At 35.1% G+C, this 26,477-nt stretch overlaps 1 protein-coding gene across 1 annotated transcript in view; it reads left to right on the forward strand.

Annotated features, from left to right (window-relative positions):
* The window catches only part of LOC148942322 (helicase senataxin-like), an 86,974-nt gene that overhangs the window by 7,722 nt on the left and 52,775 nt on the right, over positions 1-26,477 (forward strand). The window contains exons 2-3 of the mRNA XM_089103294.1: positions 11,266-12,956; positions 19,326-19,420. Of these exons, the coding sequence (XP_088959420.1) occupies positions 11,266-12,956; positions 19,326-19,420 (1,786 nt within the window). The remainder of the gene's footprint in view (positions 1-11,265; positions 12,957-19,325; positions 19,421-26,477) is intronic.

A 26,477-nucleotide genomic window follows, 5' to 3' on the forward strand; every position in this document is an offset into this window, starting at 1 on the left:
ACCATGGGCCAAAAATGACGCAAAGCTTTTGAATCAGACCAATTTAACAACAACTGAATTTTTTTAACTTTGCAACAAACTCAATTTTTGTAACTTTGTAACAAATTTTGTAACAAACTTAATTATTTTTCCACTTTCTGACTTTGTGAGTGGCGTTATTACTAAAAAAAGGGTCAATTAGCGAGCCTATTACTTGGGACTGTTGAGGCTGTTCTATTGGAGGATTAATTGGGGTGGTGCTCAGGGGAGTTAGAGGGTTTGTTGGGACCCATGTCTTGATCTTTTGAAGGTAATCATAAAGTTCATCTTGATCGAAATCAGGATCATTTTAGTCAAATAAAAGAGGTGGAAATATGCCATTTCCCCTCCACTGTTTTACAAAATCAAAAGCAACCTTTTTGTTATATCCAGTTTCCGCCGGATCGAGAATAGGAATAAAAACTGACATATTGAGATTAAAATTTGAAAAGCGGTTATTCTAAAAATTTAAATATTTGTTTTAAACACAGCTCTTTAATTACGGACGCCAGATTTTGGGCAATAAACTTCACCTTTAACAACAAGGGTCTAATAAAATTTACTGGGTTGTTTAGTCGTGCTAAATCACTTACGAAAGATAGTCCTTTCCAAATCCAATTGTAGTTGGTTTCAATTAAATCACTAGCGTCAAATGTAGTCACAATTGAGAATTAATTTTCGATTATCGAATTCAAAATGTTAAATTTTGGTTGGAAACTGTCAAATGTAGAACAGACGTCGACTGTATAAAATCAGGTAAAAAAAAAACAAACGTAGAATGGCTAAGTGAAGGTAGAAATCAACCGGAGACTCTCAGTTGTAGAAATTTGAATTAGTAGGTAGAAGCTATCGCGAGGAAATCCATATTAAGCATTGTGGAACAGCCTATTTCAAAATGTTTATTTAAAAGAAAGTGTTTCTCAAGAAGGCGCTTTGAATAAAAGAAAGTTCAATAGCTCGTAACGTTTCGATGTCTTATTAATCAGTCTTTTGTAGTATTTGCAGATCAATATCACGGTCTGGTAGCGGGCGAAATACTCTTCAATATGTTGCCAGTATTTAGCGTAAGATATCGTAAATACTTAAAACGGTCACTCAAATGTCACTTGGAGGTTTTGCACTAGTGATATATGCTCCAGTATTTTTACCCGCTTGCCACCACTCTGTAAACCTCTTTTTAGTTATTTATTTATATGCCTTTTTTTATTGGAAGGTGTAATGGTCTACGTAAATTCCCAAGATAGACGATAAACCTTGGTACATGGTCTTTATTAAATAACGTGAGAATACACATAGAGAAAATAAGGTAGCACAAGAACAACTAAGTACGACGAAGGCGAGAGATGGACTCCCTTTAGAAATGAGCGAAGAATGTAACTTTCCTGGAACGGAAGTTCCAGGCCTGGGAACGACCACTTTCCCACGACTAGCTTTAGTCCCAAGAGCTCCCCCCCTGGACCGGTATCGTTGACACATAAATCCCCAACTAACTACGAAATGAGAGACCCGGAAAAGCTTCTCGAATTGATGTTAAATACTTTATACCCGGCACGGTGGAGCCTCTACCATAAGATCTATATGGTAACCCTATGTCAGGTAAAACTTGTGAAATACATGCATACTAGTCAAGCTATTAAAAATTACATACAAAAAGTGTTTCAATGTTTCCATAATAAAATCCCAGAGGTCAGTGAAAGAGACCATTCTGGAACAAATGAAGACATGTTCAGATGTATCTTATATTGGTATCTGGAACCAATTACCAATTAAAAGATCCTCAAGCTTGTTTGAAAACCCCTACAAACTCAAACATCAAAAAAAGAAAAGCGCAAGAGAAATTATATTAAAATATTATTCAGTATTTCTTTATAATTTTTTGCATATTTACTTAAAAGTTCATGATGCATGAAACTAAATTTTTTGAATTGCGAACTAATTTTTTTGGCTGAAAAACCTCTTAAGATCAGTTTTTCGCTCAGCTTTTTACATCTATTTTTAAAATCTGTGTAATTACTGCATATTTTTCCATACCTAAATAATTGGGAATAACAAGCCGAATAAGTAATATTTGAATGTATATTACTTTCAAGAAATGGAAAATTAATTACTTCAAAATTAAAATCATCCGTTTTATTTTATAATTTAAAAACTAATTTATTATTATTTGAAATATTAATATTTAAATCTAAGAAATGGTCGGAGTGTCCCGTCCCATAGCTAGGCTCAAGAATTAACTCTTGTGGATAAATATTTTTTGAAATGTCAATAAACTCTGCACAATTTATTACTAAGAGGTCGTCCAGATATCTTTTATTATTTGAAAGGTTATATTTTACATTGCTTGGGCTATTTTTATTTATCATATATTCATATTCTAATTGACTTAAAAACAGGTCTGCTATAAATTGACTCGCATTCCCACCCATAGGAATACCTACAGTTTGTTTATATAAATTCCCATTGAATCTTATAAATGTATTAAATAGAACAAATTCCAATAAATCACATACCATATCCAAGCTATTATATCTTGAATTAATAATACTTCTAAAGAAATTCGTCCATCGGGCTTTTTTTTATTAAACGTAACCACTTTAAAAAATACAATATTAGAAAAAAGAAAAGATTTATTTATCACCATTTTCAATTTTTCGAATACTAAATTTAGTGACAAATTTGTATACAAAGTAGTAAAATCAAATGAATCGACTCTTTTAGCTGAAACATTCACCAAAGAATCTATCACTTGTAACGAGTTATTAATTCCGGAGCAATATGCTTTAAAGTTATTTCTAATTTCTCCTAAAATTAAAGATAGATCAGTAGCGGCAATTCTGGTTGGACACCTTGCTGCCCCAGCAATAAAACGTGGTTTTGGTGGATTTTTATGAAATTTTGTCATCCAATATAAGAAAGGAAACTGTTTATCATTATCATTTATTTTAATGTTGAAATTTTTTAAAATTCTTTCTTCTATATTTTCAATTAAACTCTTCTCCTCCATATGGGCCTTTTCGTATGTATTTGTTGTTTGTAACTCTTTTGATAAAATATCACAATAGAGTTTCTGACAAATTATGGCAAAATTATTGCTAGCTTTATCAACTGGTACAATTATAAATTCATTCTGTATATTTGCAATTGCTTGTTTCATATTATAAAACATTGAATTTTTCACAGAATCTGTTGGATTAATTCTATACATGCTATTTCTTACACTAGTCAAAATCAAATTTATCCAATTCTGAAATCTGTCTTTAGTAATTTTCTCCTTCTTGTACCAATTATCAATAAATAAGTTTAAATTATTCTTTAATCCCCTAAAAATATCTGCTGGCCTTATGCGGTAAGAAATACGGAACTTAGCACCCATTTTCATTATATTTGGAAGATCATGATGCTTTATAATGGACAAATTCCCCGTTAGAATATGCTCATAAGTTTGATCCACCCACGATAGAAATTGCTCACAATTACAGACAGGTTTCCAATTACTCTCCCTGTCAATTCCTTTAAGTATTTAATTATAGTTAAAAATCATTTGACCAATTTTTTTTGAAAATAGATATGTTAAAATTGGACTACCATTATACACCAAATTACATGGAAGGGCATTCTTTACTCTCCGCTGGTTTAAAATTTTTGGCAAATTAATATATTCTATTTGTTTAGAACAAAAATTAATAGACAAATATAATCTATTATCCTTATTTACAATTTTTTCAGATTTATTATATTTTGAGATAAATTTTGATTTATCTAAAATACAAACTTTATCATAAATTAGTTTTGTTTTCTAGTTAAATGCTGCACTTTTTTTTGCAATACAGAATACTTTTGCTAAATTAGTATTTAATAACTTATTTAGATACTTCATTAAACTAATCATTCCGTTAGTCTCAAATATGTGACCTAAATCTATTAAAAATTACTTTAAATATAAATATTTATTTTTATTATTTTTACCAAGTACTCTTGATCGATTTTTATGTTTAGTGGGGCAATTAAAAGAAGGGTGCTCAGTTAAGCCATTAATAGAACTACCAACTACATTGGACATGTTTCCGTATTTCGCAACTCGATCATTTAGACCAAAAGGATCCGCGGTACAAAGAGCATGGATCCAATAATCTTCTCGTCTGCGTAATTTATTATGTTTTTTCCTCTTTAGTAAAGTTTTCTAGGTCCAGATTTTCTAAAATTGTAATAGTTAGACTAGATACCGAGCAAGTACCATTATTACAATGTTGAACTAGATAATTATTAGTTTTTTCCTTGGTAATTGTAGTTTTATGTCCAGAAAATCTCTTATATATATTGTTAATTGTTTCCCCCAGATATTGTAATTGAAAATTTTTACTTTAAAGTAGATATATAATTTTTTTTTTTTTGAAATTTTCATATACTGTTCATAAACTTAGTAAATTTTTATTATATAATGTACTTTTACAATCATTTTGAGTTATTAAGGGATAGTGAAAAATAAAACAAAGACCATTACACTTACTAATACTCAGCAGACCCCTTTGAACATAATCCTTATCAATATTATTCAATATTCATTCATTCATTCATTCATTCATTTTATTCGAATAAAAACATAACACAAACATTAATAACAATAAAGATCCTAGAAGATAACTTGTTAAGGACCAAGAGAAAAAAAATTAAAGTAACACTGAAAGAGAAAAAAAATAGAAGAATAAAACATGGCTAATTAGAGCAAATTTGTTAAAAATGGAAATATTAAATTATACCATCAAGTTTTGTTACATTTTTATACAACTTGCAGAAACTTGTGGCTAGTTCAACACTGGAGGGAATTTTGTTCCATTGAATAATAGATTTGTAAATGGGAGATTGCTGGGCAGCACTAGAAACGCATTTAGGAATTTTAAAGGCTCTATTGGATGAACGGAGACAGTGGGCTTCCGAATTATTAATATTATAATAGGTTAGGAGTTGAGGTGGAAGATTATTGTGGAAAGCAGAGTAAGCAAGCGATAAATTTAGTTTTTGTATGATTTGATCAAGTGGAGCTATGCCAAAATCTGAATACAAATCACGAGTTGTATATAGACGGGGAAGCCGAAAAACTGCTTTAATGGCGCGGTTTTGGGCAAATTTGAGTTTTTTAATGAAGGACCGTTTTGTATTTCCCCAAACTGATCCGCAATAAGAAAGGTAAGGAAAAATAAAGGAATAATAGAGGGTAACTAGGATATCAGGAGGAAGAAAATAATTCACACGGTTAATCATAGCTATTTGTCTCAAAATTATTGCTGTTATGTAAGAAATATGATTAGAGAATGACAAGCATGAGTCAATAAATACACCAAGAAACTTGGCAACCTCCACTTGTGGGATGATGTCGGAGGAGTACCTGAGACCAAGAGCAGATTGAATAACGTCTTTGTTGTAGGGGGTTCTGAATAACACTATTTGACTTTTTTTGCTATTAAGGGTCATGTTATTCGTTAGGCACCACGCCTGGACTCTGTTCAGAAGGACTTGGGCAGAGGTTACTGCCAATGGTAGATTGGTGCCAGTGATGAAGAAGTTGCTGTCATCAGCAAATAATACAGGATACACTGAAGGGCCCAGGTCTATAGCAAGATCATTGATATACAGGAGAAATAAAATAGGGCCTAGAACGGAGCCTTGCAGGACACCCCTCCGAACAGGTAAGGGCTGAGAGGATACTCCACCCAGGCTCACACTCTGTACCCTTCCAGATAGATAAGAATCAAACCAAGAGAGGGGAACACCACGAATACCGTAACTATTTAATTTATTTATTAAAATTCTATGATCGACCGTGTAAAGGCCTTAGAGAAATCCAAAAATAAGCCCAATACAGTTTTTTTAAGGTCGAGTTGTGAGCGTATGAACTGTGTGGCGTCAATTAGAGCACGAGAAGTTGAGAATTTCGGCCTAAAGCCATATTGGTGAGGAGAAATCAAGGATACGGAATGCTGACTGTCAAACAGAAAGGGAGGCAGACGTCTGAAGATGATTCTCTCGAGCACTTTGGATATAACAGGAAGAATTGAGATTGGACGATAATTACCTATCTCAGTTGGATCGCCCTTTTTAAGAACTGGAATAACAATGGCTGACTTTAGTAAATCAGGGAAAACTCCGTGGGTTAAAGATAGGTTGGCAATATGCTTGATGGGCTCGTAGACAAAAGGAGATATGGTCTTCAGGAGCTTATTACTTAATTCAAGACAGTCAGGAGTAAAACTATTAGGGAGAGACCCGATGATTTGAAGTACCTCATTGCTATCAGTTGGGCAGAAAAACATGGATCTAAAATTGAAGCAAGGGAATACAGCCTGTGAGGAGGAGCGGGAGTCAGTATGAGGAACATTCAAAAAATAATTATTAAATGCATCAGGTCCATGTAAAGGGTCAATTAATCTACCATTTGTGTCTTTAAGGCGAATAGGTATAGACTTTGATTTTCTATTTTTTGAAAGTATATCATTAATGGTGGACCATATCTTTTTCAGATTTCCTTTGCAATTGAGAATTTTTGTATAATAATAATTTTTCTTCTCTTCACGGATGAGTTTAGTGTATAAGTTTTTATAATGTTTATAATTAGATAGGTCAATATCACTACGGGTCTTACAGGCTAACTTATATAATTTGTTTTTACGATATGAGGAGACAATGAGGCTATGTGACATCCAGGGGCAAATAGGGATATTTTTCCGGTTAGGTTTACGAATAGGAAAAGTTGAATGGATAATCTCACTTAGCCTTTGCGCAAAACCATTTGTGGCAGAATTTACCTCGTGACAATTTAAGACATCGGACCAGTCAGTGGTTCTTAGGCAATCGATGAAATGGTTTATATTTGCAGAACTGTAGTTTCGAGTTGGTGTTGGGATATTAATTCTAGACCGTAGAGGTAGTGGTTGCGAAGGTAGAGACAATTAAATAGGAAAATGGTCTGACAGATCCGAAAATATTATATTTGAGGACAGGTCATTTCCCTGGGACGTGGATACAAAAATGTTTTCAATTAATGTTGAAGTTGATCTCACAGGATCGACTCTACTGGGGAAAAAAATTGTGGGTAGAAGACCACTCGCGGTTACCGATTCAAAAAAAGTGTGAGATTCAGTATTTTTACCAACATTGAGTAGGTTGCAATTAAAGACCCCAAGAACTATTGTCTTTTTATGGGGTAGGTTAATAAAATTAGAAAAATCATCAAACAGATTACAAAAACATGAGGTCGGAAATGGAGGAGGTTTATAAAATAAGGAGAGTATATAGGAATTTTGGCCGATAACTATGTTTACAATTATTGAATAAATACATCTGAGATTTATTTGTGTAGAGAAAATAGATTCGCATTCTAATAACCTGGTAAAGTTTATATTCGAACGCATGTAAACTGAAATACCACCAGCACACTTAGTCAATCTCCTGGGCATGTGCATTATTTGGTAAGCAGGGAGTAAGAAATCACTAGTGTTATCATTATCGGAAAGCCATGTCTCTGTTGATCGTATTACATCAAAAGGGCACACACCATTAATTGAAATTAAATCTTTAAACTTGAGCCACTTATCCCGGATGCTTCTGATGTTGAAACAAAGAACATTAAGGGAATTATTATTTACTAGTTTTGGCTTCACATTAGTAGCAAAATCGAAAATATCAAGGTATTTACAACTAGCATTTGTTAAGGTACCAGGGGGCTGCTTATAGGGTTGGCATGCTGATTATCATCTATATCGGGATAATTAAAAACAATGTTATTGGAAAGGGATAAATTAGTTAAAAACGAAAAGTCACACATTAAATAGTCGTCAGGCGTTCTGATTGTGACTCAATCAGCCTATGTTGGCTTAAAACACTCTCAATTTGAATTTCTGCTTCGGAAACTATGGTCTCGCCAAAGTGAGTTTTTTGCCAAATTCTTCAGAATAATGCATTTCAACTGATTAGGTAACTCTAATTGGGAGATGAGCATAGAGGTAACTGTAAAGCTGGCTAATTTAAAGTACACGTTTGATTCATCTTCCAAAGCATTTGGAGAAACTGTGTGAAATCTATGGGGAGTAATTCCAGGTAGCTTTGTCGGTCTTGATGTCTTTCCTTGCGCAGGATTTTCCGAAAGGGGGTTCTTCAGGTTTTTTTGGGGGGCACTTGATATCAAGGAGAACCATGCATTAGTTTTGTCTCGGATGAGATTATTCTGAAAACTTTCAACACTAGGGGAAGCATTGGGAACTCTTGGTGTCCTGGGGGATGCTGGTTGCCTGGGGCCTGTTGGTGGTTCAGGGGCTGTTGGTTGCCTGAGGCCTGTTGGGGGACGGGGGACTCTTGGTGTCCTTTGGACTTGCATTGCTACAAAAGGGATTGGAAGTTGTTGCTCTTTTGCTATTCTTAGTATCTCTGCCCTTTGTTTATATTTGGGACAGCTTCCTTTATCTAGGGACTGGTGTTTGCCCTTACAATTAGTACATATTGGGTCAAATTGACAGTTTGACTCATTATGGTCCTTGCGAAGGCAAATCTTACAAATGTTGGAATCCTCTCTACAGTATTTATCTGAGTGACCAAGCTTTAGACATTTAATACACTGTAATGGCTTTTCTTTGTAAGGCTTGAAAAATTTTTGTTGGCCAAAGAGGAACACTTTGTCAATATTAAATTGTCCTTGAAGCTCAAACAACACAGTTTTTAAGTTTTAGGTTTCAGGGGTTTCGCGACCAAGGGTATGAACACTAGAGACCGGAATGCATTCACCTTTTCCATTCATCAATGCTTCCTTCAGGTCCGAGTTTAGAAATGATTTAGGGATATTGTAGAGCACTATCTTTGTTTTTATTGGGCTTGGGGACCACAGGTGGGCTGTGACAACAACATTTTCAACACTTTTTGGCTCCATTACCTTTTTCACTGATGTGGGATCGTTCAAAAGGATATCTAGGGATCCTGATCTGTTTATATTCATATTAAAGTTGCAACGAATGGTCTTGAAGAGGGAAACTCGCAACTTTGGTAGATCACGGTTGGTAAACAAGCAATTATCAGATTGGGGAACTAGTTGAATAATTACCGGGGAATCGGCTGGATTTTTTGAAGGGTTGTTCGTGGTATCGGTTAGATGTATTATTGCTGAATCTGGTGGACTTTTTGTTCTCTGTCTTCTACGCTTAGCCGAGCTTACTATCTTAAAGCCTTCTTCATCTTTTTCAGTATCAGTTGTTGAGGGGGATGGACATTGGGTGGTATCCATGTTTAGGGTATGAATACTCTTCAGAGAGGTCGCTGGTACATTCGCAGCTTTAGGGGGTTCTAGCAAGGGCTTTTGAAGATGGTTGAAATGGTGACTTACTCATATCCCTATCAGGAGGTTGTTTTGGAGGCTCCTTTTTTCCAAACATTTGAGCTATTCAAACTCACAAATTCGAACACTAATTAGAAATTGTTTCACAATAAATTCAAAATAATCAACAGTAACGAGAAAAGTACCAGTAATCTAGTTTAGTGTTTACTAATCAGTTGCCAATAAAATCAGAAATTAAATAAAGCCAAAACGACAAACAATAGAAAAATCCAAAACATCTCCAAAAGCCAAGCCAAAAGTCCATAAGTAATAAGGCTACTCTAACTAATCATACAAAAAAAAAAAAAAAAAAAAAAAAAAAAAAAAAAAAAAAAAAAACTACCCTAAATAGAACATTTGCTTATGCTACCCTTTTAAAATAAGTGATAAATTCGCCAAATAATCATCAATTTCAGGTAAAACCTGGACCATCAAGGTCCGTCGGGGAGGACCCCCACCCTTGATGGTCCCAGATCTAGCCCGAGGAATATAAAAAAACTAACATAACACATTAAACAATGAAATTCTTACTTTATAATATGTGGCATTTTATTAATCTGATTATCATGTTTCCTTCCATTGTTAGCCATTTTTTAAAATAATTTCAAATGACAATTACATTCATACAGGGGTGGACCTAAAGAAAAATATTGGGGGGGGGGGAGGAGGCACAATGTGACAAGGGTGCCTATGCAATAGAAAATCTTGCTCCCTCCCCCTCCGGCCGCCTTGATCCGCCAGTGCATTTATAGTTGTATTGTTTTTGCTCAGGGAAAACTAAATTTCATCAAACAGAGACTATATACTGAAGAAACTGTTTAAGCAAAGAACTTATAACGTAGGCTAATCTGAATTCAGTTAACGGAGATACATATATTATTAAGACTATATATGAGACCATTAATGGGGAGGGTACATTATCAGAAAAGTAACCCTAATACTTGGGAATAGCACAAAATACGAGTTCTAACGGTACTATTTTTATTCGTTTAACATTTTTTCTTCTGATATGACCAATCACTAAACATTTACAAAAAAATTGCACCCCTACCCCACTTATATTTTGAAAATTCATTTTTTTAATATCTACATTTGTTTAAAATTCAAAAGAAGAGAAATCCTTTTTATATCATTCTTGTTTTTTTATTTAATCCAAAGTTTACATTTACCACGACTACTGTATACAGTCCAAATAAAAAGCAAAACTTATATAGAAGCTATAGTTCCGAGTTAAATACATCATATTATCGGCTCTGTAATATCGATTGGTGAAAGTTTGTTAGTTCTAAAAATATGTTGGATGGTTCTTTTATTTTTATTTTTTTGGTAAATAGCACTTGGTGTCATTTCTCATTCAAGACAGTAGCCTAAGTTCAGGCGACCATAGTACGAAACTTTAAATTAACAGACAGTGCGTCTTGATTTTGGTCAGCCGTGCTGTTATCGAGTTCAATCCTATTCAGGATATCTATCAGAAGAGATTCCGCCAGGATCTCACGATAGGCAACGCTATAGCGTTGCCTCTGATAGGAAGGCGTTATAAATTAATAAACTAAGTCTAGTTTTTAATTTTAATAAATCCAAAAATAAATCTATTTCTCTGCATCACCACAAGACTTGAAGTTTTGTTGAAGTCATGAGTATAGTAGTCTGAACTCAGCGCTAAAAAGATTCCCCAGAAGCACCTTCCACTGCCGGGCTGGATTCGCTTTACAAGTCTAACCGATTCTTTTCTTCTCACAAATGGAAATAAACAATAAGAAGCTAAGCTGGCTTTGCTTTCCAGCTTCCGAAATATAAGCGTTTAATCTCTGTTGATCTTTTTATCAGAAAATTTACACCTTTTTACATTTTCTGTGCTTGATTTTTGTTTTCAATTGTTTCTATTTTAGGTAAACCAAAAGCTAGACATGTCAGTTTTGATCAGAAGTTGGAAAAGGTTTCACGAAAACCCACAAAAGCAGAAGTCCAGCCAATGCAGCGACAGATACCACAACATCCAGTATCTTCTCTATTGGCAGCGTTATTCAGCACTACCGGAATCCGAGAACAGATATTGCGATGGAATCCAAATTGGCTGAGAGAAATGGACAAAATCAATACAGATAAACAACCACCGCCTGCTGCACCAATTGACTTCTTCCCAAATGGTTTTGTGCAAATCCCACTAAATTTCTCGGATGTTGGTCACTATCTATCTGTATTTGGACCACCGCTGATGCTGGAAACACTTTATAGAATTAAAAAAGAATACGACGACTTGAATAATCGTCAGGGGAAAGACCATATTTTTACCTTTACCAATTGTACAGATGGTATTGGAGATCTTGAAAGTAATCTGTGCACATTGACTCTACATACAATCAAACCTGACGGTCTTTCAGTGTTTAATTATTTAAGGGAAGGTTCCTTAGTTGTTATAAGGGTACCAGTTCAGTCTTATGATGAAGGTAACAGAAAAGTTAAGATATCCTACAATGCAATGTTCGGTTATGTTAATGTTGTGCAATTTGCAAGTTTGGAAGAGACGCCAGGTGAAATTAACCCTGTATTAGTGAAGAACTATATCCAGGAGAAGACGGGAAATAAAGCCTTTGTCAAGGTCGTTATCCAATGTCAAAAAAAGACACTGATCGTACCGAATCCGGTAGATTTTGAATCTCCAGTGTATATTAAAGTTGTCGCTTCATCTATAAAGTCTTTGATACGAATGTACCCTATGGCCCTTAAGATTAATGAGTCACCCTTGAGAAAAATGATTTTACAGCCAAAGTATTACCAACCCCGAAACTTTCGAAGAGTTCCTCTTGATGAACATTTTGATTCTCTCAACCCTGATCAAAAGCATGCGCTGAAGTCAATAATATCTCAGTGCATGGAGAACCCCAATGAGCCCCATATCTGTCTACTTCTAGGGCCGCCTGGGACTCGAAAAACTAGGACAACTGCTTCAATTATACTTCAGCTTCTGCTCCTGAATCCAAGCTACAACATTTTAGTCTGCTCACCATCTAATGCAGGTGTAGACGAGATTATTCAAAGGACGAGGAAGGAAATGAAAGACCTCAAGAAGAATTTTAAAATTGTCCGCTATGGTGTCAGTAATAATGTAAATTGGGCTACACAGCCGTTGCTGCTTGACAACCAAGTTCAAAAGGTACTCACAAAAGATGATTCAGTCTCTAGACAAAGAAAAGAAGAAATAAGTCTTGCTAAAGTTCAGATTGAAAGATTAAAAGCAGATAAACGTTGTACTATAAGAGCTGAAGCAGATTTGCTAATATTGAGAGAGACCCATCAAGATGATCTAGATAGAATCATGGAAAATCGTAGTAGTGATGTCAATCGTCTAAGAAGACTATTTATAAAATCTGCTCATATTGTGGCCACAACTTTGTCTTCCTGTTCTAATGACGCTTTAAATTCATTGATTGAGAAGACGGGCAAGAAGTTTGATTTCTGTATAGTGGATGAAGCGTGTACGTGTACAGAAATGGAAATCATGCAACCTATTTCATACGGCATGAAAAATCTTATTTTGGTCGGGGATCATAAACAACTTCAAGCCACAGTTTTTTCCAAGGTATGTTCAATGCTTCTTCTTTTTCTGGGCATTTTTCTATCCCCGTCCCCAATGCCGTATCCAGGGGGGGGGGGGTAGGTGCTTTGAACCCCTTTCTCCCCCCCCCCCCGAAATGTTTGTTTGACTCATAAAAAACATAACAAAGATGAATATAAAAAATTTTGATATCTTTTTTAAAGTTGTTTTTATGTAACCCCCCCCCCCCGAAAAAAATTCTTTTGTTCCCCCCCCCCCCCCCCCCAAAAAAAAAACTGGATACAGCCCTGCCCGTCCCCCTCTTTCTTTATCTTCCTCGTTATATCGTGCCCTTTCACTCTCTTTCCCATTGCTAGGTGGTTTTTCCCGATGAATTTTTCTCATTTTTCTTCTTTCTGGCTTTCTCCCTAAAATTATTTTTGTTTTGCCTGCTATTATTTAAACTAAGCTCCATTCAGAGATGAGATTTCCGCGAAGGAAAGGTGCCAATATACCAGTAAATTGAGGTGCTACTAGCAGTATTCTCTCCCACCCCCTTTCTGGCTCTCCTATCTAGAGGGCAGTTCTTAGGGTTGGTGAAGCCTGGGACAGAATTAATTATATTGCCCCTTTCCGACTCAAACATCAACAAAAAAAAGCCCCACAAGGCTCATCCGAGGTGCCCCACCCTAGCCACCGTGCTCGGGGCAATTTTTCCCCGGAAAGCTTTCAAGTGGGGGGGGGGAGGGTACTTTTCTCTTCCCTTTTTTAACTCTTCCCTTTTTAACCCTTTTTTAATTTTTATTTTTTCCTTGTTACCTTGTTTTGCCTCCTTTTCTTTTTTTTCCTTGTCACCTTGTTTTGCCTTCTTTTCTTATTTATCTTTTTTTCCTTGTCAGTTTGTTTTGCCTCCTTTTCATAGTTACCAGTTGACTATTATCAGAAAGCTAGGTTATTTTCTTTGTTTGTTTATATGCTTGCATAAATTGTTCCTGTTTTTCTCTCTAGTTCTCAAAAATTGTGTAGCCTATAATACAAGGCATAAGTGTCTGTCATAATAATGACATACACTTACAAAAAAAAGAGACGAAATACCAAAGAGAAAATACAAAAAAGTCGTCTCTTTTTTTACAAAAAAAAGAAAATACTGTTATCATTATTTTGTTTTTATTATATTATAATAATAATAATTATTTTGCTAATATTGTCACATATAAATATTTACTAGTTTCAATGTAACTGCCGCAAAAATGCACAGATTCGAAACTTAGAAATTTTTTAAGTAACTATAGAAAAATTCAGAATTCAGAGATTGAATATGTTTTCCTGAAAAATGTGTTCGGGTTGTTGTTTTAGTAATAAGGCACCAAATGATGTTCGTTTTCAAATGAAAGCGTTTGGATTTCGTAATTTGGTTATACATATTTGTAAAAGCTTAATTTGATTCATAGAGAAATGAAGTTTAGGAAAACACCATTACTTACCCGTGTTTTCACTACACTTTTATTATTGAAGTCATATATCTTCGTAAACTTGCATTTTTCAACGAAAATACCAAAAAGGGTATTTGCTGAATCTACAACGGACCGGGGGGGGGGAATTTCCCTCCTTAATTTAGCCTCCCCCTCCAGTTGGCGCCCTCGTGCTGGTTTGTACAAAACTATGGGTCCTGCTCGTATCTCCCTTGCTCCTGCTGATTAACGGTTTATTTATAATATCTAAAATGCTTTAATCCCTAAGCTTTTTTCCAGCCTTTTTCGTAGTTGTAACCAAGTAAAAAGTGAACCACGGCTCGGAGTAGTCAAAATTTCAATTACAGGTTTTTGAAGAAACTGCCTAGTGATCGCATTCAATGGATAATATAGCACAAGATAATGTAACATAAGCATCTTTTGAAAAATTGCTTCTCTGGGATATGGTGCCATATTTGACTGACTGCCGATAGGCATGTGGGAGATTTCCTTTGGTGGATGGTTAGCTTGTCTCACCCTTCTTCTAAGGGAAATTACTGGCTCAGTGACATGTTTTTTTTCAAAGTAGCCACTCTGTGAGATCAAGGCTCCAGTATTCACTAGGAATTTCTTTTCTTCTTTTCAGAGATAGTAATGCACATCCTTTTAGGTAGCATGACGGACCATATCTATTTATGAAAGGGGGCTTCAATTTTGGTTTTGTATGCTAGAAGTTTTCTTTTTGTTTATTTTTCTTATATTCTACTCCTGAAAACTGGTTTACTCTTGAGATTTGCTTGGAGGCCTTTTTCTGACTCCTCACTTAGGTTTTGTTCCATTACGTCAGAGATTTTTACCCCCACTCTTGCTTGTTGTGTTTACTTGATATATTTTTTTATCTTCTCCTTTTATTGCCCATATCTGGTTATGCAAATCCCATTTCATGTTATTCCTTGAAAGTCTTAAAATTAATTTGGTCCTTAATATAATCACTTTTGTATTTGGGCAGCCTCTATTTATGATAACATCAACATGCTTAATTCAATGCTATAATTAGCTACCAAAGTTGAGTGGATTTGACACTCTCCATGAAATGTTAAGGATCGAGTTCAAATCACTTTGTGGTAGTGGCAGGCTACCATCCAATTTGAGACTTCCAGAGCGTCCCTTTTTTCAGTTTTCCAGTTACGAACTTTCCTACGAAGGAAAATGTTTTACACCTTTCTCAACAGAAATGTTTCTGTCGTTGACTTTGTACCTAGTTTATAATAATCATTAAAGAAAAAAAAATATAAAGTGAGGAGTAAACATACTAACCACTTTGGGAAAAATTGACTATTTATTCATGAATGCAAGAGTGAAGAAACAAATGAATTTTTTACTATAAATAGCATGTCTACTTCAAGTGAAAATACCAACCAGCAAAGAATCTTTTGCACCGTGTTCTCTAAAAACAATCAAAGGAGTGTCTGCCGGGTTGCATCAAGGGGAAAGCCCCAGAGATCTTTGTTATTCTCCTCATTAATCTCATCACTGAGAACCGGAGAATTTTGGAAGAATAGTCAGTGGTCTCTACCTTTTTGCGTTGGCCTTGCTCTCTGTAGTCAATGAGATTTTGATGGGATTCAAGGAAGCTTAGGTTTTGGATTTGCGTGGTAATGATAAGACGTTTCAAAAGAGGTACGCTAGGTGACTTTTGTGACTAAGGTTCTTGGGAAATTTACTCCTTTGCGTGTTTCTTGGTGCACGAGTTTCTCTAAACATATGGTCAACGATTTGTTTTGACGATTACTTTGAGACTTTAGGAGTCTCCAATTGGTGAATTGTCCTTATGTGATCTTCTGCCACGGTTTTCATTGCTAATGTGTTTCCAGAAGTATCTTACCCTTAATTGTTATTTTTTCGATAAGGAAGAAGTCAATTTCTAAAGCAGTTAGCATTTCTTTTTCGCAATTTTCATTTAGAATAACTTGAACATAAAAAAAATTTTTTTTATTGTTTTCAACTACAGCTTGGTCAGGCGACAGCCACTGAAATATGTCATTCTCCAGAGAAGCAACATTTCAAAAGATTAGTATATTATTATAATCTAATAAAACAAATTTGCTCTACGCCATATGGCGTGTATCTATGTGTAGTATCTATGCCGTATGCAAAATTACACAAGAAACGTGGCTAAGTTGAAAATAGTAAGTGTAATGAGTATTAACAAAAGGTGTTTAAGCAGTTTCATAATACCTAGAGGACAAAAATGTTAATTTTTAATTGATCAAAATGAACAAACTGGACCATTAAATGAGACAACATCAAAAGGACGACCTGAGAAATGCAAATTCACAATGGGTGAAAATGAAGAACCTAGACCATCAAAATTTTCTTTTATATTTTTGTCATGTGTTTTGCTGAGGACGGCCCTTGGATATAGGGTCAAAATATTAATTTAAAGTTCACATTCGACTGTCTTAAAGAAAATATTTCCGTATTGTTCTCCTTATATTTTGTTGTTCATCAAGCTCAACTCCATCTTAACTAAACCTTCGTGCAACTGAACCCCGTTTAATAGAGCCCTCGTTCAACTGAACCCCGTAAAAGTTAACCCTCGTGCAACCCAACCCCCATTCAACTCAACCCTTAGTCAACTCAATATCCATGCAACTCAACCACATTCAGCTAATTCGTCTCAACCTCCGTGTGATTCAATCCTTGTGCAACTCAACCCCCATTCTACTCACCTACTGTGCAATGCATCCCTCATTTAACTTAATCTTCATTCAACTCAATCATCGTTTAACCCAAACCTATCTGACTCAACTCCCATTCAAATCAACCACATTCAGCTTAATTCTCTTCAAATCAATACTATAAATACAAAATATAATTCAGCCCGTTTGGTCGGAGGTGACAAAACTGACTCGAATGAAATGTGCTTTATTTGTTGGTTAATTCGTTTATACCGGTTTGATGTAAAACTATTCTTCCTCCCCCTGTATAAAAAGAAATGTATTGAAGTCTACATTATACCCAAAAAATTATTTTATACTTAGCTATGTTCCTTTTTTAGTGTTGCATGCTTCATAGATATATAATCGATACGATCACTCCTGGGGGGGGGGGAATTATGTAATTTATTCTCTTGAAATGTGCTCATAAGTATGACGTCAATCATATGAATTTTTTTTCAAAATTAAAGCTCCAAACGAATTTTCTCAAACTCGTGATCTATGTAGATCGTTTTTGCAGGCCAAAAAATTCCAGGATGCCAATTCTCCGAAATATTTTTGACAAATTCTAATTCTCTAAAGTCGCTCATCTTCTAACCATCTTAAGTCACATCATCTTAAGTCACGGTGTAGGTTATTCTATCTGAAGGGTTATAATAGACTGAATTCAAAAACTGCAAAATGGCCACGCCAGGGAGTCGTAGGGGGGGGGGCTATTATTTCGTAACTTCAATGGCCAGTGAACACAGGTCGATAAGTCAACTAACTGCTTAAGAAACACAAAGTGTTGGCGCTTAATTTATAAAGAATTTGTTTTTTGGGTCAAATTGGGTTTAAATTATTCGGTTAACTTGGGTTAAATTTTTGATGCGTTTTTTAAAGTTTTTTTGTAAAAAAAAAAGAAAAAAAAGTCCTTTTATAACCCCCCCCCCACCCCCCTGAAAAAAATCCTGAATATGACTCTGGGCAAAGCCTTTTTTAATATAATCGAAAGCCTTCACCACTGCAGTTAGGGGGTTTTGAACCTCCCCCCCCCCCCCCCCCCCCCCGAAATGTTTGTTTGACTCGTAAAAACGTAACAAAAATGAATATACATAAATTTTTGATGCGTTTTTTAAAGTTTTTTGGAAAAAAACGAAAAACTCCTTTATACCCCCCCCCCCCCGAAATTAAACCAGTATACGGCCCTGGGCAAAGCTTTTTTAATATAATCAAAAGTCTTTTACAACTGCAATCAACTCTATTGGAAATATAGACAATTTTTTATTTATTTTGATATAACAAGCAAAATTCGGCCTTGGTATGGCAAAAGTAAACCCAGATTCAATACCAGTCTTAAACTGTCTGTAAAAATATTGGTATCCATTGGTCAGCCCAACTAAACCGAATGCCCTCTGCACAGCTTTGCCCTCTGCCGAATGCCCTCTGTTCTTGTCTAAAGTTCTAGTCAATCTTAAGTTCACATCTAGTCAATTTAAGCACTAGTTTAAAAGACTCAAAGAAAACCTTATATAATGTTAGCCTATATAATTTCATTGGTATATACCGGTCAGGATTTACGCATAGGGCCGTTCCCAGAGGTGCACAATAACGAGGGTTGCAAAAAAAAAACGCTGAGCGATTTTTTCTACTAAAAAAAAAATTGAACTGATATGATTTATCGTCAAAGTTCCAGTTGCACTTTGCGGCTCAGCTGCCTATTCACAGAAAAGTGATTTTTTAGAAGTTTGGGGATTCGAAATTGGGGAAAATCCCCGAAAATCTTACAAAAACGGAGCGGCAAAAACGCTTGGACCTAGGGGTGCCAAAGATTTAAATCCGGCCCTGTGGTATATAGTCTGGTGCATAAAACAAAAGTTAAATTGGCTAAATTTATTCATTGTATTTTAATCTTAAATTTTATACCAATAGACCTAAACAATAAATATCTGCAGAGGCTGTTGAACAACATACAGAAAAGTAAAAAAAAAAAAACGTATACTCTCTTGAGAGGACTGGAAACAATTCTGACTATGATTGTACGATGGAGACCATTCGCGTCAGGTACCCGTCTTATAAAATCATGTGTTTTTTTTTATACATTAGTGGTTGGCTGAGAGTTGCGAACAGTTGCCAATTAAATAAATTAAGATTATGAACGGATATATCTACCAACTACATATACCAATACCAGTAAAACTTCTGCTCCAGATTTAGATAAGATCAAATACCACACTTTTTAGTGACTTCTTATTCTTCTTTAGGTTGCAGCCAGTGTTGGTTATCACAAATCACTTTTTTGGCGAGTTGCCAAAGTATATGGCAATGAAAATATCCTGTCTCTTAGGACTCAGTACAGGTAAGAAAAGACGATAGACATGTCTACGCAAATCTTGTTCAAATTTCTTATTGAATAAACTGGGGTTGGCATCTCTAATCTCAATAAGTCCTATTCCAATTCGATTTAACGTTGTTCTGCAACCAAAGGCCGATATTAATAGAACGTCCCAACCAATAAGGTTATAAAATGGTAGCATAAATGAATCCCCCCTCTTGTATACGCTTAAAGTGCCAGTGGGATTGGCTTACGAAAATTCGCGACCTGGGAAAACCAATCAAATTAAGGTATCACTTTTTACCACTATAATGACAATGCTGCGGTTACGGTAGGAGATGAGAGTAGTTGCTGGTTTCGTATTACATTAGGAGTTAAGCAGGGTTGTGTCCTATCCCTATTCATATGGATCATTTTGATGGACTTCGTCTTAAGAACAAAGGAAAGGCAATGGAAAAACATGGAATCAAATGGGGAGGAAAAACTTTTCTGGACTTAGATTATGCTGATGATTTAAGTACCCTAGATAAAAGTGTGAACAAAGTGGATGCATTTTTAAAAGTTATGTGAGTTCAGGGTGCTAGAATAGGTTTGAAAATTAATGGTAAGAAAATTAAATCGCAAATGCTAGGAATAAGTGAAGATGTAAAGGTGACGTTGGGTAGCGAAAAAATAGACCAAGTGGACAGCTTCTCTTACCTTAGTAGTATCAGAGGCAACGCTGTAGCGTTGCCTATAGTAAAGGCCATAAGGCTCCAATATTTTATTATTATTATTTTTTTTCCTAGAGGCATTTCTTATGCAAAGGGTGTTCGTAGAAACTTTCAATTGGAAATTAGAAGTTCTAGTGCCCTTTTTAAGAGCCAAGAGTGATATGAGGGCAACTAGCTCCCCCCCCATGCAATTTTTTACCCAAATGAATCTGATAAAATTTTGAGATAGCCGTTTTGTTAAAAAGTGGTTCAAAGATGAAATACCAAAACTCGGAAGTTGACACAATCACCAGAGCCCTGGGGCAGCCATTGTAAGTTATGCCCCGGGGGCATATATGGTTCTTATGGAAGGTGTGCAGCTCGTATAAACTTCAGAGAGGGCTCATTTGATTGTAGATTTAAATTCCTAGTTCACTTTTTAAGAGTCAAAAGAGATCGACGGGCATCTAGCCCCCCGCCTCTTATTCCCCAAACGCATCAGGTTAAAACTTATAGATAGCCATTTTGTTAAAAATAGTTGAAATATCAGATAAAAAGCCCTCCGGGGTTGGCACAACCCCAGAGCCCGGGGGCAGTTATGGTAAGGTATGCCCCGGGGGGCTTGTAAGGTTTTTATGGAAGGACTTGTCTTATAAATTTTAGAGGGGCTCATTTGATAGGAAATTGAAAGTTCTAGTTCCTCTCTTAAGATTCAAAAGTGATCCGAGGGCATCTATCTCCCCTCACCCACTCTCTTTTTCCCAAATACATCCTATCAAAACTCTGTGATAACCATTTTGTTCAAAACAGTCCAACGAGCAGATAAAAAACCGTTGGGGTAGTAAAAACATAACATAAATATAACCCCCATAAGCCCAGGGGCTATGTATAAAGCATAACCCCCCAGAGCTCAGGGGAAGGGCTGTAACTTATGCTCGGGGGGGACATATAAGATTTTTATAGGTGATCGTATAAGCTTCGAAGGGGAGTCAAATGATTAGAAATTGAAAGTTTCAGTTCCCTTTTTAAGAGTAAAAAATTATCCCCCCCCCTCACGCCCTTTTTCCCAGATGCATCTGATAAAAGTTTTGGGATAGTCGTTTTGTTCAAAATCGAACAAAGATCATATAACACAGCCTTTGGGGTTTAAAAAAAACGAGAACTCGGGTGCAAGTGTTGTAAATTATGCCCCGGGGGCAAATAAGGTTTTTATGGAAGGGGGGTTGTATCAAATTCGGAGCGGGCTATCTCGATTGGAAATTTAAATTTCTTGGTCCCTTTTTAAAATAAAAAGGGACTGGTTGGCAACTACCCCCCCCCCCCCTGCCCTCTTTCCCCCAGATCCATTCGATTGAATTTTGAGATAGCCAATTTTTTAAATTAGGTTCTAAATCGGATAACAAAAACTCCGGGGTCGGTATACAACCCCCAAGAGCTGGGGGCAAGTCTTGTAACTTATGCCCTGTGGGTATATAAGGTTTTTATACGAGGGTTTTTAAAATAGTTCAAAGATCAGATAAGCCCGATCGTTTCTCCCACTTAAAAGAATCTTATTAATGATCAGAAAACTAAGTCGGAAAGGCTAGGAATAAGCGAAGACGAAAAGGTGGCGTTGGGTAACGAAAAGATCGATTAAGTGGACAGCTTCACTTACCTTGGTAGTTTTGTTAGTAAATACAGTGGGTTCCGTGAAGATGCTAAAAGTAGAATAGCCAAGGCTGAGGGTGTTTTTTTCACAGTTGAAAAAAGTTTGGAAGAATGGGAAGGTAAGTCTGCGAACCAAGATTATAATACTGGAAGCTATGGTGATGACAGTGGTCAAGTATGGTTCTGAAGCATGGGTGCTTCGAAAAACGGAGGAAGATTTGCTAGATGTTTTCCAGAGAAATTGCATGCGTATTGTTCTGGGTACCCGATTGACTGACCGTGTTTGAAACAGTAGGCTCTCCGAAAAATTTGGTTCAATCCCGCTTTCTAAGGCAATAATGAGAGAAAAGTTGAGATGGCTAGGACAAATTCTGTGGATGAAGGATGACAGATTGCTAAAGGTTGTCCTTTTTGGCCAAACGGAAAGCAGGTCGTCAGTGGTTGGGGTGGGAGGATGTCATAAAGAAAAAGTTAAGGGAATTAGAAACTTCTTGAGAGAATGTAAAGAGGGTGCCCTCAATCGATCCAATTGGTGCTGGAACATTTCTTGTTATGTTTGAATCTACTTTTATATGTAATAATTCAAGGACATGTTATGCGATCTTGGAAAAATATGTTTCCAATTTATCTAATTTAGGCATTATTCGCTTGTTTCAGTACGAAAACTTCCAATTCCGAAAAATTTCAATTTCAATTTCTTTTTCTAAAAGTAACAGGGTGTCGTGATCGGGTTCCCTCTTACCGTATCGGTTACGTCGTAATCGGTGCTTGTCCGTTTCTGACCACATTTCTATATAATTTTATATGTAATATTTAAAGGTCATACAATGATCTTGAAGAAATATGTTTGCAATTCAACCTTAATTAGGCATTATTAGCTTGTTTCCTTGTAAACACTTTAAAATTCCGAAATATTTTCATTTCAAATTCTTTGTGTAAAAGTATGACAATTTTGCAATAAAACCGGAAATATGAGTTTCTGCCCATTTGAAAGATCGTAAAAGTGACTCAATGGAAACACACAATGGAGCATACATGCGTGCGTAGGAAATTAGAAGCATTTCTCGAAATCTGAGGCCTGACTACTTGACTTTTAAAGATTGAAATTAAATTTTTAAAATTAAAAGGTCAAATTTTAATAGTGTATAATGGTACGATTCAAGTCAAGTACTGAAGCACATTCTTCAAAAAATATTACAAGTATAAAAAAATGTCTTCGTCCTTAAAACGAATAGGCGGAAGTAAATTTGGTATTTGCGTGTAAGCCCTTGTTCAGTTCTGAAACTCGTGCTGAAATAATCGCCATCTACGAAGTTTGTTTATGGACTATAGAACTCGCAGTTTCGTCAACACAAAATAAAACGCCGTGTAAATAAAAATGCTTATTGAATACATACGAAAAGTACAGAAATTTGGTAGATAAAGTGTAAAACGCTGAAAGCAGTGAATATAAAGGTTAGCTGCGTGCAAAATGTATTAACTATGATTGCTTGCATATTATGAAGTAAGAATTGTTTTTTTTAACATGTTTTCTTCTCTATAGTTAGCTATCTAGACAATTACATACATTTTTATTTATTGCAGGAGATTCAAAATAGAGTTAAGTGTTCATTTTTTCGTATTCCTGTAAAAAAAAAAAAAAAAAAAAAAAAAAGAAAGAAAGAAAAAAAAAAAAACAGTAATGCCTATTGATTCCTTATTTTATTTTATTTTGCATTATAATAGTCGGATTTTTGACAATGCACCTATTCCTCCTTTCCCCTGATGGCCCCAGATGTAGTCCGAAATGATATTGTCATGTCTTCTTTTTTAAAACGGGTTTGCTGAATTCTAGACCCATGAAAACCACCCAGTGCGGTCAATGGAATTTTTCGATAAAACTTGTAAGCTTGGATAATGATTCATAAATGTGGATAACAATGGGAGGACACATCTGATTAATAGAAACATGATGTGTGTAATAGGGTTCGATTTTCAGTTTTTTTTTTTGCATTTCTCTTTAGTTTTGTGTATAATTAGTGACGAAGACCACACTGCCTTTCCATCATAAACAACAAATAGCAAGTAGAACAATAGGAGTTTTTTCTTTCGTAAGACAGTGTCCAAATTAAAAAAAAAATATTTTGGCCTGTGTCCAATATAACAGGAGTCGTCTTTGAACTTCGCTTAAGTTATAATGCCAGGGTTGTTTTGTTTTTTTTTATTAGTTTTTAAGTTCACATTTAAATGTAAATTTACCTTTTTTTATGCTTATCTTTAATTTTTTCATTTGTATTATGCTGAGGATGGCCCTTAGACATAGGTTCAAAATATTCATTTAAAATTTGGAATTCCACTGTCTTACGGAAAAAAGTTCCCTATTGCTCTACTTGTTATTTGTGAGTTTTGAGCATATCCTAGGGCTAAATCTGGGGCCTTCATGGGAGGGAGGTTGAATTGTTACAAACGCGACTATTATATTGTAAAATAGCATGAAACAGTTCTATTAGTGCCTACCGATTGTTTTGGGTACTTGACTGACTGACAAACTGTAGGCTGTTCGAAAAATGTGGTTCAGTGGCGCTTTCTAGGGTTATAATGAGAAAAGGGATGAAATGCCTGGGATAAGTTCTACAGATAATGGGTGATAGATTGCCAAAGATTGTGCTTTTCGGCCAACCGTCTAGGGCTAAACGGAAAGCAGGTCGCCCGTGGTTGGGGCAGGAGGATGTCGTAAGGAAAGCTTTAAGGGAAATAAGAACTTCTTCAGAGTTTAAAATAACATTATATTGTAAAATAGGAATCAGTACTACTCTTTTTGTTTATAGTGTTTCCTTCAAAAGTTTTTGTTTTTTGACTTTAGTTGGAAAAAATAACTACCCTCTTTATAAAGTATCATCGCAAACACTTTGAAGACAGTTGTGAAGATTTTTAATGCTACTCGTTATTTTTTATGTGCTGCATTCGAAGCATTATCGATAGTCCGCCACACAATCAAGCACAAAAATTATTTAACACATACAGACACAATTACATACTAGTACATCTGACTCCACTCGTGATCGAATAACTCTAAAATAGTTTTAGATGGGCTCATTTGGAACACTCAGATACACTACGAAGAAACCGTCACTACTCTTTTCAAATCATTTTAGGTTTCTCAAAAAAAAAGAAGAAAAAAAATGTCATGTCTTCAGTTTAATTGGTGAGGGATGTTCGACTCCATTAAAGTTAGTTATTTAGGCTTTTTTGGTATACCTGTACATTTATAATTAATTTTATATTATTTAAAACTCCGCTTAAAAATCTTCCAAAAATAAAAAAAAATTTTAGAGTTTTTTATGTTAGTATGAAAAGTGAAAAATTCATTTTTGTATGAATTTTTGGCTAATTTCAATATTTTTCTTTATTTATGTAATATTTGACCTTTCCAAATTAGTTTGTGATTCCATTTTTTGTTTTATTTTGGCTGTTCAAGGGTGGGTGCCAGGCGGACTCGCATGAGGAATGGGCCTCTGGTCCGTACTCTCCAGGCATTTTGTGAGAAAAGAAATTTCTCCCCAGAAAATTTATTCTTTTATTTTCTGTGTCATCTTTGTAACCATCTAACCTTTTTTGATATTGGCTCTTTAACCCTTTTGTAGAAAACACGTCTTTCCTTGTCGAATATGAAGATTAAGATGGACGAGACTTATGGCTCCCTGTGGAACCCCGAAGAGTTCTCCCATGATTCCCTATGTCCTGCTTACGATTTGCCTGTTTATTTAACAGTTTAGCGATTGTAAATAAAAAAAAGTCTGATTAGTCAAAAGTGAAACTAAACATATGATAAAAATAAATAAAAAAGTATTGTAATAAATAAAATATTGTAAATAAAAAAGTCTGATTTGTAAAAAGTGAAACTAAACATATAATATAATGTACACTACAGTATCAGGTTTTCCTTTTTTTTTTCATTTTTTGTTGGATTAGGAAAAAAATGGTTTCATAATTAATAATAATCATTTATTTGATAATAAATTAATTAAAATATTAATAAGAATTAAGGTGATAAAATAGAAATTTTTATCTTTTGCTTTAAAAAATCTAAAAAAATAAAATCCGTTCTTATAAAGTTTATTATATACATAATAAGTACAAAACCGAGTAGAAAAAAAACGGGTCCCAAGAAGCAAGCTTATAGAGGGATGCATTAAAAGCAGTTTTAATGTACTGATGTGATTTGAATGCTTGTAACTTTTGATTAGTGCATTGAAAGGAAAACTGTTTTTTACGAACTGACGGTTTTTCTTCAGGATTTCAAATTTGTTGTTTTTTATATAGCTGAAATAATAATAAATATTTATAAAACTACAAACTGGCAACGCACTAAAATCCCTTAATAAATTAAAAAAACATATTAACTATCAACTGCAAAATGGCAAAATTGGGTGAAATAAGTGACGTCATCCCTAATTGTATAGAGTTAGCTTGTCTTGCTCCAAATATCATGACATCCAGATTGCGTATTGTATTCGTAAAACTGAACATTGTAATTTTATTTACATAACGAATTATTTTTTGTGGCAGAAATTAGATAGGTAATTAGTAAAAGTTTAATCGAAGACTTTAACTCATCAAGGCTTAGTTAATGACTTTTTACCGCCTTGAGCTATTAAGATGGCTACCTGGTAGATATCATGCACAATTGTTATATATCTATTTTTATTCTCCTGGGAAAATAATTTTAAAATGTATTATTATATATAATGATTTTTATTTTA

This window comes from Artemia sp. Qi Xiang Cuo, chromosome 17 (assembly GCF_049724085.1).
Source record: "Artemia sp. Qi Xiang Cuo chromosome 17, ASM4972408v1, whole genome shotgun sequence".
Lineage (NCBI taxonomy): Eukaryota > Metazoa > Arthropoda > Branchiopoda > Anostraca > Artemiidae > Artemia > Artemia sp. Qi Xiang Cuo.